The sequence below is a fragment of the Ctenopharyngodon idella genome, chromosome 10 (assembly GCF_019924925.1).
Source record: "Ctenopharyngodon idella isolate HZGC_01 chromosome 10, HZGC01, whole genome shotgun sequence".
Taxonomy (NCBI): Eukaryota; Metazoa; Chordata; class Actinopteri; order Cypriniformes; family Xenocyprididae; genus Ctenopharyngodon; species Ctenopharyngodon idella.
In genome coordinates this window covers 37097331-37117208 of record NC_067229.1, presented here as the reverse complement: position 1 = coordinate 37117208, position 19878 = coordinate 37097331, and the positions used below count along the sequence as shown (strand labels likewise).

General features: G+C 37.4%; 1 protein-coding gene across 2 annotated transcripts; it reads left to right on the top strand.

The window, feature by feature from the left end:
• Positions 1 to 12266: 12266 nt before the first annotated feature.
• si:dkey-187i8.2 (centrosomal protein of 135 kDa) lies at positions 12267 to 17384 on the top strand. Of its 2 annotated transcripts, XM_051909246.1 has the most exons (8): positions 12267 to 12514; positions 13073 to 13167; positions 13277 to 13795; positions 13957 to 14188; positions 14263 to 15954; positions 16090 to 16217; positions 16644 to 16750; positions 16860 to 17384. In XM_051909246.1, the coding sequence occupies exons 4-8, from the start codon at positions 14014 to 14016 to the stop codon at positions 16993 to 16995; spliced, it is 2238 nt and encodes a 745-aa protein (XP_051765206.1). In that variant the 5' UTR covers positions 12267 to 12514; positions 13073 to 13167; positions 13277 to 13795; positions 13957 to 14013; the 3' UTR covers positions 16996 to 17384. The 2 variants fall into 2 exon arrangements, with proteins under 2 accessions (XP_051765206.1, XP_051765207.1); XM_051909247.1 differs by lacking the exons at positions 12267 to 12514; positions 13073 to 13167; positions 13277 to 13795 and having other exon boundaries at positions 13864 to 14188.
• Positions 17385 to 19878: the final 2494 nt, after the last annotated feature.

Sequence of the window (19878 nt, the reverse complement as noted above, 5' to 3'; positions counted from 1 at the left end):
TACAGTGATATTTAACTCGTCCGTTATTGCTGTGGAAAGAATCGCGCTTTTGGGGTTATTCATGATCTGTTGAAAGTACCTTGTTGATGCTTTAACACTTTTAAATGTACTGTAATGTCCGATGGTTGAAGGGTGAGTAGAATAATGTCATCTCATTGTACCCAGTTTTTTTTTAAACGTATTATTGCGTTCATATAGTGAGCCTTTTACAGCTTAGCGGAAGTTACACCCATAATTCGCGCAAAGCGTCATAAGGCGTAGGAATAAGGTGGACAGCATTTTAATTTTGATTAAATTAAATTATTATTAGAAATACTTTGTTGGGGCCCCTGGTTGAGAACTATTATTATATTATATTATATTATATTATATTATATTATATTATATTATATTATATTATATTATATTATATTATAGGGTGGTATGGACTCACAAGCACATCTATTGTTTTCAGGCTGTGTGTTTATGTCTATACATGTCTGTACATCTTAAAAATTTCATATTTTTTATGAGTGCCTAGGGCCGAAGAACAAGCACAGATTGACAGTTTATTCACCACACCAACTCTGGTTTTCCAGAGGAGAGCCGGCACTTCACAAAGCACTTTACACAGTAGACACTTCAAATATACAAAAGATGTCTAATTGCGCTGTCAAATAATATATATATATAAAAAAGAAAATAATATAAAAAGCCAGGAAGACATGTTCAACAGTGCAAGGAAAGCAAACAAGAGTTCCTCTGCTATTCTGTGCATAATTGCATCAACACATAAAAGCATGTAAATAAACAGCCCATATTCAAAAATACATCAGTTTGGTTGCGTGCACATTCAGATGGAGTCTATTTACTAGATATTTTCAAATATGTTTCATCTTATTCTTTAGAAAAGAACACATTTTTTACATTAGAAGATCAATTTGCACTTATCGTCTCCTTGCCTTCACCCTCTGCTCTGTCTTTTTTCAGAGGATCAGTGGAACAGCCGTTTTTCTGCAGTATCACTTCTCTGTGTGGTCAAATCTCCTTAGAGCGTGGCCTTGTTAGATCCAACATGACATGCCAAATCAGCGTGAGTGGCAGATAGCGGTGCCGCGGGCCATCAGGCACTTCACTCACTCCCACTCACTCACGGCAAGAAGACAAGCTTTACTTCTTTTGTGTTTTGGAGGAGAAGGTTGGTGGGTCGTGTGAGTTTCACCAGCTAGAGTGTTAACTGAATCCTGACAGACACAAACACTAAAATACAGACACGAATAAGACATTTTTTTGACTGAGGGCGTAATATTCCGAGATCATTTCCAGCTGACGTGTGACATTAATCTGAACAAGATGTGATAATGGAAATAGGTTTTTAGAACTAAAAAGAGCTTTGTTGTGTAATTCTATAGAATAAACGCACAGAGACGCCCTCTGGAATTCTTCGGGGATCACCGTTTTCGGTCATGAAGACATCCGTCGGCTGTGTAAATGACACTCTTCTTTCATTTGTCATGTTTAATCACTTTAAGATGTGTCAGCGCACTCAATGTCATTGCAGTGCTCCTTTAATGGAAGGGTAAGAGCCTCATCTGGCGTCATTGAAGTCCTCTGTCTCCATTTTAATAAAAAGACTTGTCGCCTACAGCGTTCAGGCACACTCAATAATTCGCTTTGATTACCTGAAGGAAATAATATACTATTGCTTATTTTAATGACTTTAAGATCCCTCGTGTGCATCTTGCTGATGGGAGCACTTTTAATCATCGAGCTTCAATAACAGCGGCTGAGGTTGTATTTCTTCCCCGGGCTTACTGGAATACTAATGCGCTGCGCTGGTGTAACGGCGAGACGAGGTCATCGCTGAAACACCCTGTCACTTCCTGACAGCGCATGAGGAAGAGGAAGTCGTTTGAGAGGCTTCTCACACACCGTTTAAGTCATTTAATGAACTGCTTAAGAAAGTAACTTTTTTTTTCTGGTGGCTTGTGGTTGCGTAAGGGCAGAGTGCATCTGCGACCTCAACAATTGTGGTTTGTAGTTTTTGTTTTGAACTCAGTGGGTTTAAAAAATCCTACTCTTGCAGCAGAGATGACTAAACTGCTAACGTGCACATACACCAGGGATGGGAACATTTCTGTGTTTAGGAATTGGTTCCTTTCAAGTTCTTTAGTTGTAATTTAATTTAATTTAATGTGCCACCCATTATTTTTCTTTTATTTTATTTTATTTTATTTTATTTTATTTTTAGGAATTGGTTCCTTTTCAGTTCTTTAGTTGTAATTTAATTGAATGTGCCACCAATTATTTTTTATTTTATTTTATTTTATTTTATTTTTAGGAATTGGTTCCTTTTCAGTTCCCATTATTTTTATTTTATTTTATTTTTACGAATTGGTTCATTTTCAGTTCATTAGTTGTAATTTAATTGAATTGGCCACCCATTATTTTTATTTTATTTTATTTTATTTTATTATTTTATTTTATGTTTAATAATACAATTTTGTATAGGTGGCAGTTTTGCATAGGTGGGATTTCATTTTTCATACTTAATTTTTAGTTTTTAGTCATTTTAATTTATTTAAATTTGTTAATTTGCTAAATAGATACACTACTATTTAAAAGTTTGGTGCAAGTAAGATTTTGAAATTTTGAGAAATTAATGCTTTTTATAAAGATATTTTCTATTTCAAAAAATGCTTTTCTTTTGAACTTTCTATTCATTAAAAAATACACGAAAATATTAAGCAGCACAACTGTTTTCAACACTGATAGTAATTAGAATTATTTTCTTTGTGGACCAAATCAGCATATTAGAATGACTTCTGAAGGATCATGTGACACTGAAGACTAGAGTAATGATGCTGATAATTCAAAATGTAATTTAAACACATATTTAAAAAAAAAAAAAAAAAAAAAAACTCTTATTTTAAATTTGTTTCATATTTGAATATTTCACAATATTACTGTTTTACTGTATTTTTGATCAAATAAATGCAGCCTTAATGAGCATAAGACCATTACAAATTTTTACCGACCTCAAACTTTTGAATGGTAATGTATATAAAAAATTCAAATCTATGAGTTCTATTTCAGACATTATTCATACTGAGTAATGTTTCTGAAAATACCCCTTATGTTCCATGATGACGTTTATGGAAATTTCACATTACAGTTCTGCATCTTGTTTGCCACATCAGTTCAAACTCCGCAATTGAATTTGAATTTAAAACATTCTCACTTCAGTTGTGAATGGCGCACAACCTTGACATACACACAAAGTGTCCGTACAGTCGCCCATCTCCAGTGCCTCTCACTCTGTCATGCCTCCAGCCGTTGCGCCTGCAGTTTCCTCTTTGTGCTGGTGTCAGTCTTCCTGATACACAGAGCTCCCGCTGTCATGGCTCTCGGCAGCTCCTGTTGGCGTGCTGTGGGGTCTGCTGGAATAATGGATAGAGAGGTTTCTAATGTCACAGCAGACTGACAGCTCACCGGAGGAGAGGAGAGGGACGCCATTGCGGCTCTGTGAATCTAAGGGAGGCCTGACATGCCCCTGAGAGAAGTCGAGCTCTGTGTTTTTCAAGCAGCTGAGAAGAGCCTGTATCGATATTAGTCTCTAGACGATGAAAAGCTACACTGATGTGGAAATGTCAACTCTTTTCTTTTGATTTCAAGAGTGAGGTTGATGATAGTTAGGGACAGAGAGATATCTGATCCCAGTTCAGCATGCTTTGTTTAACTAAGATGGTTAAACTGAGTAACTGGGTAATACTTTACCTGAAGCCTGTATGCATATTACATTATAAAACTGTTCATAAAATACATTTTATAGCAATTATAATACAAATTATAGCAACATTATAAATATTTTAACATCAATGTAAATGTTAATGTAATATTTACTGATTCATGTTCAACTATTGATAATGTTGCAATATATTGTATTATACTTTTGGTTATAATTGTTAATGGGATCATATGACTGATTATAAGCAAAGTCCCTTTAAGACATTTAAGTCATTTCACTCAACGTCCATCTTTGAAACACCTCTCCGGCATGCAAGTGCAGCTCCTATCTCTTTGAATGGGGAAACATCAAATTCACCAAAGCTGTTTGCCAAGCTTTCGATTAAATTTCATATTTGAAACACTCTAAATGCTTGAATCATGACAAAAAAATGTATTTTTTTAGGTTGGATCAAGCTAATGCGCATGTGCAGTCCTAAATGCACGTTTCTTGTGTCTCATTCGGAGGCGCGCTTCTGACTGTTTCTATAGAAACCAGAGCTTCTAACGGCCGCGGCAGTGACGCGATGACTTTACCAATCGGCGATTGGCTCTTATTTAGAAGGCGGGACTTATTCCGTCATATTGCGCATTGCACTTTGTCCCATTCAAAACAATACCCCCAATTATGATCATCCCCTCCCTAAAATATAATAGCAGTTATATATTTTTTCTAAAAAGACCCATTTATACTTACCACTTCTAATAAGATTTTTTTCAAAACTATATGCAGATGTTTTGTTTATGTTAATAATTATGGGTGTCAATAGAATACTATATAATTAAATTGAACACATTTTATATATTTGATATTTTAACATGTTAACTTTGACAGCTCTTAAAGGGATTCAATTCTGTCAATTCATGATTCCAAACCGATATGACTTTCTTTTTATCTTTGGAACACAAAATGTCACTTTTTTTTTTACCCCTTATTTATACAGTGGAAGTCATTTGGTACAACATGAGGGTGGGTAAATAATTACATAGTTTTAAATTTTGGATAAACAATCCCTTTAAGTTAAGTTTAACATTTTCGGATTAAATCTACCTTTTTCTTATTTTTTTCTCACAGCCCCCTGTTTGAAAACCCATTGTAATGTATATTATAGCTAATATCAAGGCATTATATGTACACGCTTCATGTAAAAGATTTCTTTTTCTTTGCCAAAATAGTATCTCTATCTATCACAGTGTTGTGTGTGTATATTGTCTTTGGCCACTGTGAAGGTCAGGAATAGATGGGAAAGAAATAAAGGGAAAGAAACTGAGAACTATTGCATGCAAAAAGCTGTTGAAGCATGTCAAGTGGGGCGTTACAAACCCAGACAATGAATGTAACAGCTTTTTCCTTAAAAGGGTGTAAAAATCAATTTTTGTGACAAGCAGAAAGCTTTTCTGACCCACATTCAGAACAGCCGTCCCCCCTGTACCAGCCTTTAATCCAGTCCGACCAGAGGCTCCGAATAAATCTGCATTCAATTAAAGGATTAGCGATGTTTAAACAGCATTTTTTCTCTCCCCCTTTCTTTCTTTATCTTTCAAGTGGGTGTCCATGAATGGCAGAATTGTACATGAGTGGCATTATGTCCAATGAAGGGGGGAAAAAGCACTGGCAGACACAATCACTAATATTAATAACATATGTAACAGTTGAGCAGTTAAAATTGGACCGGTTTAAAATAATAGTTCACTCGAAAATGATAATTGTCATTATTTTCTCAGTCATTTCAGACGTGGTTTTCTTTTTTCCGTGGAACAAAGGGACAAATTTTGATGAATGTACTGGTCGATTTTCCTGTGTTATTAAGGCTAACTGGAGCTTTTAGGCTTCTAAAAGTATCTAAAGTACCACATAACTATAAAAGTATGATTAAAAGAATGGTGCTCCATTTGTGCACAAATCATTCTTGTGAGTCAGATCTTTTCAATGAATTGGTTGATGAGCTGGTCACAAAGACATTCTAATTCAGAGATGTTCTTTAAAATATCTATTTTTGCATTCCAGAGAGGAGAGAAAAATTGGGAATGACCAACCCGATCTCACGGCAGTTCGTACATATTTTACAAGGTGGCTAATTCATACAAATTCGTACAACCTCACTCATACGAATTTGTACGATTTTGCTAAATTGTACGTATTTTATGAGTTGCCCAATTCGTATGAATTTGTATGAATGAACTACCCCTAACCCCACCCCTAAATCTACCCGTCTCTGGGGTCTTGACAAATCGCATGACTTGCAGTCGCGACCCAAGTGAGGTTGTACGAATTCGTATGGATTAGCCGCCTCGTAAAAAAAAAAAAAAAAAAAAAAACACGTATGAATTGGTCGTGAGATAGTGTTGGAATGACATAACGGTGAATAAATGATGATAGGATGATGTCCGAATTTTAATTTTTGGCTTAAAGGATTAGTTCATTTCTGAATTCAGATTTCATAATAATTTACTCACCCCCATGTCATTCAAGATGTTCATGTCTTTCTTTCTTCAGTCGAAAAGAAATTAAGGTTTTTGAGGAAAACATTCCAGGGTTTTTCTCCATATAGTGGACTTCAGTGGGGGTCACTGGGTTGAAGGTCTAAATTGCAGTTTCTGTGCAGCTTCAAAGCACTATACACGATCCCATATGAGGAATAAGGGTCTTATCTAGCGAAAATAAAAAATTATATACGTTTTAACCACAAACGATCGTCTTGCACTAGCTCTCTTCCTCCTCTTCTTCTTGTAGAATTCCTGCAGTGTAGATGCTGCTAAGTGTATTACTGCTCTCCACAGGTCAAAGTTTGAACTAAATTGTCATATACAATATGTTAGTGCAAGTATATAAGAATTAGTTCAAACTTTGACCTGTGGAGGGCAGTAATACACTTAGCAGCATCTACACTGCCGGAATTCTACAAGAAGAAGAAGAAGAGAACTAGTGCAAGACGAGCGTTTGTGGTTAAAACATATATTATTTTGTATTTATTTTTTTTAGAAAATGACCGAAGGTTTCTCTAGATAAGACCCTTATTCCTCGTCTGTGACCGTGTAGAGCCCTTTGAAGTTGCTCTGAAACTGTAATTTAGACCTTCAACCCAGTGAACCCCACTGAAGTCCACTATACAGAGAAAAACCCTGGAATGCTTTCCTCAAAAACCTTAATTTCTTTTCGACTGAAGAAAGAAAGACATGAACATCTTGGATGACATGGGGGTGAGTAAATTATCATGAAATTTGAATTCAGAAGTGAACTAATCCTTGAACCAATTTCGTTACCAAAGCCATGTGGAGGGTGAACAACAGAAATAAGCATTTTGATCCGGAAATTCTCTACTCTTTCAGAAGATGCGTAATAGCACCCCCTACCGTATAACAGTGAAAACACGGAAAGCCGAAAAATTCTGTGAATTGCGGGGAAGCGTTGTCTCATAAATTATAGGAAATTCCATCAGTGGCAGGGAAAGAGTTAAACAGGTCAGCAGAGGTGCAATAGAAGATAACTTGTGTTTAATTAATTCAGAAGACATTTCTGCATTCATCAATTTATTAATCACTGTTATTTTTCACACTTATTTTTTCACAGTATGTCAGCACTATGCCATTTATTATGCTACAACAAGGCTTAAAAATGCACAGGTAGACTTACTATAAAAGTGTAGCCTGTGAGCATGAAGATTGGCGTTTGTAAACGGTAGGTGGTGACAGGGTCCATATGCTCTGTGCTATCAGCCCTCTAACTGAAAAGTTTATTTAAACTGCCAAACATGTGTGTGTACTCTGTAATAACAGGCAATAAATCAAAAGAGACAGGCCTTGAGCTGAAATAACGAAGAATAAAACCTCTCACCATTGATTTAGAAGAAAATGTGTGAGGATTTTATAGATTTACTGCGCCGAGAGGCATTTGACTGAATTTATACTGTAGGTATGGCAGATTGAAGGTATGCTGTGTGAGTTAATATATATCCTTCTTCGTAGTCTCCTGTTTCCTGCTCTGCAGGGTTGTCCTATTGGAAAAATAAATTGGATGTGACACAGTTTGAACGCCTCTCTGGGACTTGAACATGCTAACCAGTGGCTTTATTAATTAGCTGATAATGAACTGCTCATGCTCTGTTCCACTCAGAGGTGAAGCTGTAGATTCTGTTCTCAACTGTGTGTTAATTACAGGTGCCTGTGGTGCGGACGACCCCTCTCTTCTCTCTCTCTCTCTCTCTCTCTCTCTCTCTCTCTCTCTCTCTCTCTCTCTGTCTGTATATTCAGCACATATTGCATTTAAATGCTGACAGGGACCATAACATCTGGAGGGGACATGTGTGTGGCTTTTGAGAGCATGAGCCTGTGTTGAGACAGTGAGCATGTGTTGGTTGTAGTGTGTGCAGGGGTTTATGTGTGTATGTGTGTGTGTGTGTGTGTATATATATATATATATATATATACAGAAACCTCGATATTGAAGTCATGGTTCGGTACGGGTTTGATACAGCCAGGGGGGAGAAAACTAAACATAAAATTGCTCCTTTTTTTTTATTTTTTATTAAACAGTGGTTTATTGGACAAATTGTGTCTCTCTTTAAATAAATTCAATTATAATTAACATTTTCTTAAGGATAATAAAATCTATCTCAGCTAATGCTGTAAACTATATATAGGGAGCCCTTTCTTGCACATTACTATAATATTAAAGGTTACAATTAACAACAACGCTCAAACTATTAAATTCTTGTTCATTCGCTGTTTATTCTTAGATATAATAATCAACACTCAAAAAAAAAAAACCATAAATTGCACATAAGGCAGGTTTTGCATTAACTTCTAAATCTAATTACAAAATTCTTACTCCAATTCATTTTTGAAATATGATGATTTACACAGTTACTGTCATAACTTGTTTTCATGACAAATTTATTTAAACATATAAAATAATTAAGACATTACTTATTTTATATATAGTAAATATAATGAATATATTTACTCATATATATTAAGCTAATTATTGCATATATTTAATGAAATGCTCCTCTCTAGAGTTAATTTCTATAGTGAATAATAGCTGTGGACTCTAAATGACTTACCTGAGGTAAATGTAATGCTACGTGAGACATTATTCTCAAGCTGTTTTATTGATGTCTTTCTGCAGTTGAAACACTGGTTGAGAGATTACATGCATATGTAGATCATTTGTTTTTCTTCTTCTGTACTTTTCTTCTTCTGTACGTTGCATTACCGTGCGTGTGTCCCCCCCCCCCCTTTCTGGAGTGTGAATCGCCTGTGACTGACTGTATTCGTCGTCAAACTGCATGGATCAAACCGTGACGTCCATACCGTACAGTTCAGGATGAATACATGTACCATTACACCCCTAATATGTATATATGTTCGTTGTTGTTCCAAAGAAATGTAATGTGACTGTGGGCTGTGATAGTGGGTGTGACAAGTGATGTTATACTATTTCCTGACAATTACTGTCCTGAAGTAACTGGTTATGAGACTTAGCCACTAGGAAGAATCAGATTGTCTGAGGTCAGTGATTAGTCAGACCATTACTGTCACTCCCACTGATAAGAGGTTTATCTGATATATGGAGTCGGGCCCAAATCCCAAAACAGTTTCTTTGGATGAGATACCGATATTAAAGATTAAACTGATATGCATATTGTGGTATATTGATTTTTTTCTTTGTCCAGTTTGGAGAGAGCTGGCAATTTACAAATGAAAGAATCTAGAGTTTCCATGAAAGGAATATGCAGCATAATGGGATTAATCTCTATAACGAATGAACACAGTGGTTGACATCATAATGGCATCATAATCTGTGAATAATCCCTATAGGCTTGTGACTTAATCTGGCCAAACTAAAATGTATGTGCGGCTGTGTGCACTGTATGTAACGCATTACACATGTACATGTGTTTGCGTATGTCATGTATGAACGAGGGAGATGGGGGGATGAAAAGAGAAAAGCAGTGGCAGAATTACAGCATGGTATATTTTTCGCAATCTTAAAAGGCTTGGAAGCTCACTTGAGGATGACACTGCAGAGAACACCGTTTATCAGTGTAGGCAGTTTGTCAGAGCTGTCCTCAAAGTACTCTTTAATACCTCTGCTCAAAGCGCTGCCTCTCTCTCTACTGCTACTTTTTCTTCTATCTGTATGATTAGAGAAGCTGCTTTTCAGGTGTCTGCATATAATCATTTTCACTATAGCTCACAGATCATAGCGTAAAAAGTCACTAAAAGCCAGTACACGGTGGGCAAATGGGATACATGAAAAGATTTTCACTGCATTTTTCACCCTAAAGGGGTCAAATTATATTTTCCTTAATCTTTTGAGATAGAAGTTCATTGCGCTATGGAATTGTACTATATATATCAGAACTCAAAACTTCCTCCTCATCCAAAAAGGGCTGTTTATTAAAACTGGGCTGCAGAAATGACTCGTTCCATACTTCTGCAAATGTCTGATGTCAGAACATAGACTGTAAAAAAAGATGTATGACACACCTTCACTCTCGACCATTACAGAAAAATGAAGCCACCAGTGTCCAAATATGGCGCTGACATCTTGGAGCCTGAATCTGCCCAGTAGTGAACTCGGAACCCGAGTCTATGCAGTAGTGAGCATGAAGTGGAGCCCCGCCCACACTCCAACAGGATTGGTTAGTACAGTTTACTGCAAAACAACAAGTAGCCACTGTTGGTGCCTCAGTGGCTACTTCGGTTAGAGAAGCTGTCAATCTCAGCATTCAATCATGACGTCAAACCCCTGTTTTTATAGCATCAAATAACTAACTAAACCCAAACTTATTTAAAAAACGTGCACTTGAATTTACATCAGCGTGGTAAAAATGACCTAAAATGACAGAAACTATCTTTGGAAAAAATGATTTGTAATTATTTGAATTATTTGAAATTTGATTGTTTAGTTTGTCTCACGTCCTATTCGATTACATGGAGAGGGCGGGGTTTATGGGCTATACTGCATCCAGCCACCTGGGGGTGATCTTCACTTTTCAGAACTTGTGCAGCACACTTGTGTCAGACAGGTTGTGGCTAGAAGGGATACAGCTACGGCCGGAAGTGACGCAAAATCTTGCCAAAAAATAATAAATTAAATTTGCTACTTATCAGATTTTGTTATTAACGTCTGCACCTACCCCAGCCCTAAACCTACCTTTACAATAATGCAAATACAGTAATTAATTGTTGTTCAGCATGACAAAAATGACGCAATATTTATGTGCGCATGCCCAGTAAGCCCTGGTAGGACAATCTGGCTTTAGCTGTATCCCTTCTAGCCCCAAACATGAGTAAATTTTGAATACTTGACTGCACATTTACATATTAACAACTCATTAACAACTCATTGTAGGCCTTATAGGCTGGAAGAGTGAGTGAGCTACAGTAGTGCCATGAACGATTTAAACCCTTTCCCTCTTTAAAGTATATTGTGAGTTTGTTTTTGTCTGATCTTAAAGGGATAATCCACCCTCATGTCTTCCAAACCTTTATGACTTTATTTCTTCTGTGGAACACAAAATAAAATATTTTTTAGGAATGTTGGTAACCAAGCAGTTTTTTTTTCCATTAAATGAAAAATAAGCCACTGAAACATTTCTCTTCTTTTGACCGTATTAATTAGACTCAAGGGCACAGTTGTGAAGACAGTTGTGTGTGTTTTTCTATCATCATCAAATTACACAGCTGTTAGATCAATAGGCTCAAATAAGTTAAGAGAGTCAGTGAAGATATAGGTTATGAGGGCTACAGTAGAAGACAATTTCATTCCCAAGGAGAGAGGGAGAGGGATAGAGATGGTCTGTTTGTGACTCATGTCTGGTTTCTCATGTTCAGGTTGAGGTGGTGAAAATTGCTTTTTTGAGCCAAAATATGCACTTGACGTGGAGAGATTCATTTTAGCGATAAATCTGATGGACATGCTGGTGCCTTTATATGTAACAGTTTAATGTGACAGCACCGTCCTTCAGCCTCTCTAACAGATTTACATACAGATATAGATTTTATATACTGATGGAGATCAAGGATGTGGAGAAAGGATGTGGCCAGATCTTAAAGGTATAATCCACCCTCTTGTCTTCCAAACCTTTATGACTTTCTTTCTTCTGCTGAACACAAAATATTTTGAAAAATGTTGGTAACTAAACAGTTTTGGTGATCATTGACTTCCACTAAATGAAAAAAACAAAAACAAAAAAACGCTGAAACATTTATCTTATTTTGTCAGGTTTGGAACGACATGAGGTGATTTTTAGGTGTACTATCCCTTTAAGACACATTTGCTGAGCAGTTGTACAGTAATGGAATGTAGCAACTTCCTTTAATCCATTCATACATGCTTGCCACATTCTTGTCAGGAACACTCACATATTTTTGCCCCAACCATCTGGACCAACAGCAGGACTGGATGCCCTCTGTCAGACTCCCTTGGGAATGGGGAAGGGTGAAGAGCCAGAGCGTCAAGTTAATTATCCCAGCCAGTTTGTCCACAGACAAATGGGAAATAGCCTGGACATATCGAGCATCCCAAAATGTGTGGTTTTGAATTCTGTCTCTCTTATTTTACACTGAGCATCATTGTAATGCTTGAGCTCCCAGACAAAGATGAAGTGGGTAGAGAAAGAAAGAGACGGAGGCAAGAGTCTCAGTGGGTATCAGATCAGAGTTTGGGGCGAAACAAGGGAATGAGAAGAAGTGTCCCCTCCAGGCTCCTCCACATCTCACATTAAACGTCATTGAAGCAGTTAGTATGCAGCATGTCTAATTAAATACAATGCCTGTTTTTCTTTCTTTCTTTGCAGGATGCTGGGTTGGGAAATGCATCCTGGGCCGGCTTAGACGAAAGATGACAGAATGCCCTCGCTTCAGCCCTTGAGAGACTAGATAAGACAGCAAGATGGATTTCTCTGTTTCTTTTATTCTTTTGCTTATCACTTTTTCCCCCTTATTCTCACAAGCGCTGAATTCTAGCTTTACCATTTTAATTCTTTACTGTTTAAATGTTGTTCACACAGTGAGAGCAGAAATATCTCAACACAATACACACAGGAATCACAACTACACAGCTGATGTGTATGTGTGTGCGTGACTCTTATGTCCAGCCTTTTGAGAGAGCTCTCAACCATTTCATCTTGTGCTTTGTGCTCTGGCTCTTTGAGGGCAGCTTGCTTTAAAGTCCCTGTGGTGAAGGTGCTCATGAGCAGTGGTGTGTGTGTGTACTTGCTTTGGATGGATGTGAAAGTATGTGTGTGTGAAGCCAATTGAAGTTTGGACTACAATATAATTATTCTTCTCTGTTAAGAAAATGTCTGATGGTGCTGCAGTTTGGATTGGTCTGACTGACAGTGATGAGGAGGGCAGATGGAAATGGGTTGATGGCAGCACACTGACCTCTGGGTGAGAAATCACTGAACTGAACTGATTTTATCTAATAATGATTCTCACAGTCAGTATCATATCACACAAAAAGCAGAACTGAACATCTAATGCTGATCTGTACTTTCAGCTTCTGGATGTCTGGGGATCAAAATGGAGATAGAGGAGAGAACTGTGTTCTAACTTATACACCAGGATGGGCTGATTATTCATGTAATGATCATTTTCAATGGATCTGTGAGAAAACCATTAAAACAAGACATTAAATCACAGACTTGTTTATGCTGTAAATTATGAACAGACATAAAGGTCTTTCTCTCCTTAAGACAATCTAAGCAAAATATATACACAATTATGTTCTCTTCCACAGTATCTGAAGTTCTTCAGTGTTCACTTCATTCACTTTAACATCTTCTGTACCACTTATAACTTGATGCCATATTTATTGTCTATCAGGTCATCATCAGAAATATTTCTAAGTAGAATTTTACCTCTCACAATAGTCCAAGACTTACTGATTTCCAAATGTTTCTGTATTAACCCAAAACTATACTCCCCAGAATATCTGACTTTCCTTTAACTCAACTGCCATGAACAGGGAGCCCTGAGCAGATTCCTGAGCATCTTGGGTGATATTTATGAGTCTGTGGTATGAATCATTCAAACTATATAATCTAATAAAGTGTTTTCCATCATCACTTGTTTTTATTCTAAACTTGTAAGCCTACATCAGAATGTCATGTGATGTTTGACTTCACACATTTCTCTTATGTCATTTCCTTGTGTTTAAATATATGTTGTTAAAAGCAGAACGAGACGGCAGAGACACACAGAGCAGCCAGACTAAACGCAACATTCAGTATTATAATGTCTGACTATAAAAGACTAGAGATGTCTGAGGTCATTTATGAGTGTGTGAGCAGGACTGAGCTTCAGGACATAGACAGAGAGAGAGTGGAGATGATTCTGGGTATCTGTGACAGTATGAGAGATCATGACTTCAGGACAGAGACAAACACACATCAACCACTGCAGCGTACAGGTAATCATGTTCATGTCTGTGATGAAAACATCAAAGTCTACACATTCATTTATTTTCATATCTGTGGTGTTCAGGAAGTGATCATGTAAAGATCAGAAGCTCCAGAGCTGCTCCAGCGTGTGTGGTGCTGCTGTGTGTTCTTCTGCTGACTGCAGTCATAGTGCTGCTACTAAACAAGATTACCAGCCTCACAGAAGAGAGAGACCAGCTGCTAAACAAGATTACCAACCTCACAGAAGAGAGAGATCAGCTACTAACCAAGATTACCAACCTCATAGAAGAGAGAGATCAGCTACTAACCAAGATTACCAACCTCACAAAAGAGAGAGATCAGATGCTAACCAAGATTACCAGCCTCACAGAAGAGAGAGACCAGCTACGAACCAAGATAACCAGCCTCACAGAAGAGAGAGACCAGCTACGAACCAAGATTACCATCCTCACAAAAGAGAGAGACCAGCTACGAACCAAGATTACCATCCTCACAAAAGAGAGAGACCAGCTACGAACCAAGATTACCAGCCTCACAGAAGAGAGAGACCAGCTACTAACCAAGATTACCAGCCTCACAGAAGAGAGAGACCAGCTGCTAACCAAGATTACCAGCCTCACAGAAGAGAGAGACCAGCTACGAACCAAGATTACCATCCTCACAAAAGAGAGAGACCAGCTACGAACCAAGATTACCATCCTCACAAAAGAGAGAGACCAGCTACGAACCAAGATAACCAGCCTCACAGAAGAGAGAGACCAGCTGCTAACCAAGATTACCAGCCTCACAGAAGAGAGAGACCAGCTACTAACCAAGATTACCAGCCTCACAGAAGAGAGAGACCAGCTACGAACCAAGATAACCAGCCTCACAGAAGAGAGAGACCAGCTACGAACCAAGATTACCATCCTCACAAAAGAGAGAGACCAGCTACGAACCAAGATTACCATCCTCACAAAAGAGAGAGACCAGCTACGAACCAAGATTACCAGCCTCACAGAAGAGAGAGACCAGCTACTAACCAAGATTACCAGCCTCACAGAAGAGAGAGACCAGCTGCTAACCAAGATTACCAGCCTCACAGAAGAGAGAGACCAGCTACGAACCAAGATTACCATCCTCACAAAAGAGAGAGACCAGCTACGAACCAAGATTACCATCCTCACAAAAGAGAGAGACCAGCTACGAACCAAGATAACCAGCCTCACAGAAGAGAGAGACCAGCTACTAACCAAGATTACCAGCCTCACAGAAGAGAGAGACCAGCTACTAACCAAGATTACCAGCCTCACAGAAGAGAGAGACCAGCTGCTAACCAAGATTACCAGCCTCACAGAAGAGAGAGACCAGCTACGAACCAAGATTACCAACCTCACAGAAGAGAGAGACCAGTTACGAACCAAGATTACCAGCCTCACAGAAGAGAGAGACCAGCTACTAACCAAGATTACCAGCCTCACAGAAGAGAGAGACCAGCTACGAACCAAGATTACCAGTCTCACAGAAGAGAGAGATCAGCTACTAACCAAGATTACCAGCCTCACAAGAGAGAGAGACCAGCTACGGACCAAGATTATCAGCCTTACAAAAGAGAAAGACCAGCTACTAACCAAGATTACCAGCCTCGCAGAGGAGAGAGACCAGCTAAAAATCACAATCAAAGCTTTAAAAACAGAGAAAGATCCGTTATTGATCGAGAACCAAAACCTGACAAATAAATTGAAAGAGTTATTATCCAAGTATGATGATCTAATAAATCAACTTAATGAAATGGGTAATCATGACCACAACTATACAATCATTCAACATTAACAACATAAAATACAAAATCTTTGGGTACAAAAGATAAGCTGTGTAGTTCAGTGTGATGGGAATGAAGAGCTGATACTTTAACTGGTTGTATTTACAGATGGATGGATTTACTTTCAATTCAGTTTTTACTACATTTCCTCTGAGGAGATGAGCTGGACTGAGAGCAGAAGAGACTGTACAGAGAGAGGAGCAGATCTGATCATCATAAACAACAGAGAGGAACAAGTGAGTGAAAGATGGTGTCTGTGTGTTGTCCTGGTAAACCCTACATTTTGTCCAGTTAAAGGTAGTAAAACCAGAAATGTTTGACCCTGTGGGTGGTATTTTGCTGAATATTTTCTGTGAGGGTTGTGTTTAGGTTTAGGAGATAGAATATACAGTTTGTACAATATAAAAATCATTGTGTGTGTGTGTGTGTGTGTGTGTGTGTGTGTGTGTGTGTGTGTGTGTGTGTGTGTGTGTGTGTGTGTGTGTGTGTGTGTGTGTGTGTGTGTGTGTGTGTGTGTGTGTGTGTGTGTGTGTGTGTGTGTGTGTGTGTGTGTGTGTGTGTGTGTGTGTGTACTTGCTTTGATTGGATGTAAAAGTATGTGTGTGTGAAGTCAATTGAAGTTTGTCATTATCAAATTACAATATAATTGTTCTTCTCCTCAGGATTTTGTTATGAAAAGGTCTAATTGTCCTGGAGTCTGGATTGGTCTGACTGACAGTAATGTGGAGGGCAGATGGAAATGGGTTGATGGCACCATGATGACCTCTGGGTGAGAAATCACTGAATTGAACTGATTTTATCTAAGAATGATTCTCACAGTCAGTATCATATCACACAGAAAGCAGAACTAAGCATCTAATGCTAATCTGTTGTTTCAGGTTCTGGAGGTCTGGCGAGCCAAGTGGAGGTAGATGTGAGAACTGTGTTCTAACTGATTCATCAGGGTGGGCTAATTATCCATGTAATTATCATTATCAATGGATCTGTGAGAAAACCATTAAAACAAGACATTAAATCACAGACTTGTTTATGCTGTAAATTATACAGACAGACATAAAGGTCTTTCTCTCACTTTAAGACAATCTAAGGAAAATATATACAAACATGGGTTTTCTTTCTCAGTTTGTTTTAACACTTAAAGCCTTTATGTTTAATGCATTATAAAGGTATTTATAATGTGTTATAATGTACTATATCTTTTCATAAATAATTGTAACCAAAGTTAAAATGTGTTATAATTGTAGATTCTTTGTTACATCTGAAATGGTCTTGTTTGTCATGTGTTTTGTCATGTTTGAATGCATTATAAGGAATAATTAATGCATTAAAATACTTTTATGTATAAAGGATTTATGTAAAGTGTTATTAAATGTATGTTCAATTAATCACTAGTGAAAATATAATAAATAAATTAGCTTTATAAATACTCTTATTTGTATTAGATTATTATTTTGTCCTGTGTTTGAGTGTCAGTATCCGATGGTGTCCATCAGTGTGTCTACTTCAGAGGAAGTAGAATGCTGTGATTATTTAACATTTAATCCTTTAGAGAAGATGCTTTTGTCTGGGAAGACCCTGTAAATTTGAGCAATTTTAGTCTATATAACACAAACTAGCAAAAGTAAGTGTAAAAGAACAAGTGTTGGAATAGTTTACAGGTGTTTGTCTGCATCTTTGTTACTGATGGGAGTATAGAAACTCATTCTGAACTTCATGTCTGTAATAACCAGGAAGTGATTCTGAAAGATGGTGCTGCACTCTATATGTCTCTCTTAATTCAGCCACTTCCTCCTGTAGCTGTTTCAGTATCTCCACCCACTCAGCCTCTATTTTAGCATTTAACACTTTCTTTAGCTAGTGCTGTGTGGCTTCCTGTACCACTTATAACTTGATGCCATATTTATCTTGTCTATCAGGTCATCGTCAGAAACATTTCAATCATCTAAGTAGTGTTTCACCTCTCACAATTGTCCAAGACTTACTGATTTCCAAAAGTTTCTGTATTAACCCAAAACTATACTGCCCAGAATATCTGACTTTCCTTTAACTCCGCTGCCATGAACAGGAAGCTATGGAAGCTTGGATGATATTTCAACGTTGGTTGAGTCGGTCAGTGTCTTGACCCTTTTGAACACTATCACCGGGGAATAAGGTCTTTAGTGTTCCCTAACTTGCTGTGCAGCAATAACCCGGAGAGACTCCAGATTATGCCTTAGAATAAGCTTTAATCACGGCTGGAGGACCTCATACCAATCAAAGAATCCCACCAGCAAAAAGAATACAACAGTTTATATAGTATATTAGCATGGCAAAGCATTCTACAATATGATTGGTTCTTCATATCAAACCCTTCTGTTGTAAAGCAAGTCTGGCCAAATCATGGCTTTATTAGTTCATTGATTACTTATGTCATGGGGCTATTATATTTAGATAGTTGTCTAGTTTCATTTCCCCTTGTCTTATATTTGGACATGATTCAGACACACACACACTGACTTTGGCCCAAGGTTTGAGGACATTTAGGTTTAAAAAGCATATAAATGTTATTAGTGCACGAAAAAGAAATGTTAGTTATGAATAATGTGTTCAGGAAGTGAGAAGATCAGAAGCTCCAGAGCCGCTCCAGTGTGTTTGGTGCTGCTATGTGTTCTTCTGCTGACTGCAGTCATAGTGCCGACATCCATATGAAGACCACAAACTACAACCTCACAGAAGATAAAGATCAGCTAGTAACCAATATTACCAGCCTCACAGAAGAGAGAGACCAGCTACAAATCACAATCAAAGCTTTCAAAACAGAAAAAGATCAGATAGTGATCAAGAACCAAATCCTGACAAATGAAATGAAAGAGTTATTATCCAAGTATGATGATCTAATAAAACGTCTTCATGAAATGGGCAATCATGACCACAACTATACAATCATTCAACATTAACAACATAAAATACATAATCTTTGGGTACAAAAGATAGTGTGTAGTTGATTGGAATGAAGAGCTGATACTTTAACTGGTTGTTTACAGATGGATGGATTTACTATCAATCCAGTTTTTACTACATTTCATCTGAGAAGGGGAATTTATCTAAGTGAGTTTAAGAAGGTCAGACCTGTAAGCCAAAATGTGCTGTTAGGAGGTGAGGGGGTTTTGAACAGGTGAAACGGAGAATAAATTAACAGAACATGCAGCGTGTGGGTCAGGATTTGCCTACACTGAAAGGAACAAAAGTCCTCACAAGGTTAAAACCTGAACACTCATACCTACATAAACATATTACATAATGAAAATGCAAAAAGGTTCAGTCAGGCATCTTTTTAAGGCCAAATGATACCTTTGTGGATAGCTAGACTGTCTGTAATAATGGGTACAGTGCCATTTAAATTCTTTTACAAACACTGCACATCCAATAAAACAGTGGTTCTCAAAGTTTTTTTCTCCAAGACTCCCCATTATCTACAAGTACAACCATATTTGAAGGCCTGGTGACTTTTCCTGTTATAAATTTACTGGATAAGGATTAAAGATTGTAGGATTTTTTAAAAACTATTTGTATTTTCTACTTCTACTCTATTTTATTTAAGATTCAGTTTTATTATCTGTATTAATTTATCTGCAATAATGTACAAAACCTTATGAACATTACATTTAATTTCACTTGCTCTAAAATGTTTTCACTGACTCTCACTGGCTCTCTTTTCTTATTTGAGCCTAATGATCTAACAGCCGTATCATTTGATTGATAATGATTGAAAAATTGCAGGAAGTATACATAACTCTTCCCTTGACTATAATTAAAAAGTTTTGGATAAAAACATCTCATAGATTGATATCAGGTATAAGCGTATAAACAAATTTGGCTTCATTCAGAGTAATTAAAAAACAAACCCTGACTCCCTGC

Bases quoted from the DNA above. Each gene is read 5' to 3' on its own strand.
- si:dkey-187i8.2 (XM_051909246.1), top strand. From the start codon at position 14,014: ATGTCTGACTATAAAAGACTAGAGATGTCTGAGGTCATTTATGAGTGT. The intron at 16,218-16,643 runs GTGAGTGAAAGA...TCTTCTCCTCAG, and splicing joins TAAACAACAGAGAGGAACAA to GATTTTGTTATGAAAAGGTC. The intron at 16,751-16,859 runs GTGAGAAATCAC...CTGTTGTTTCAG, and splicing joins GGCACCATGATGACCTCTGG to GTTCTGGAGGTCTGGCGAGC.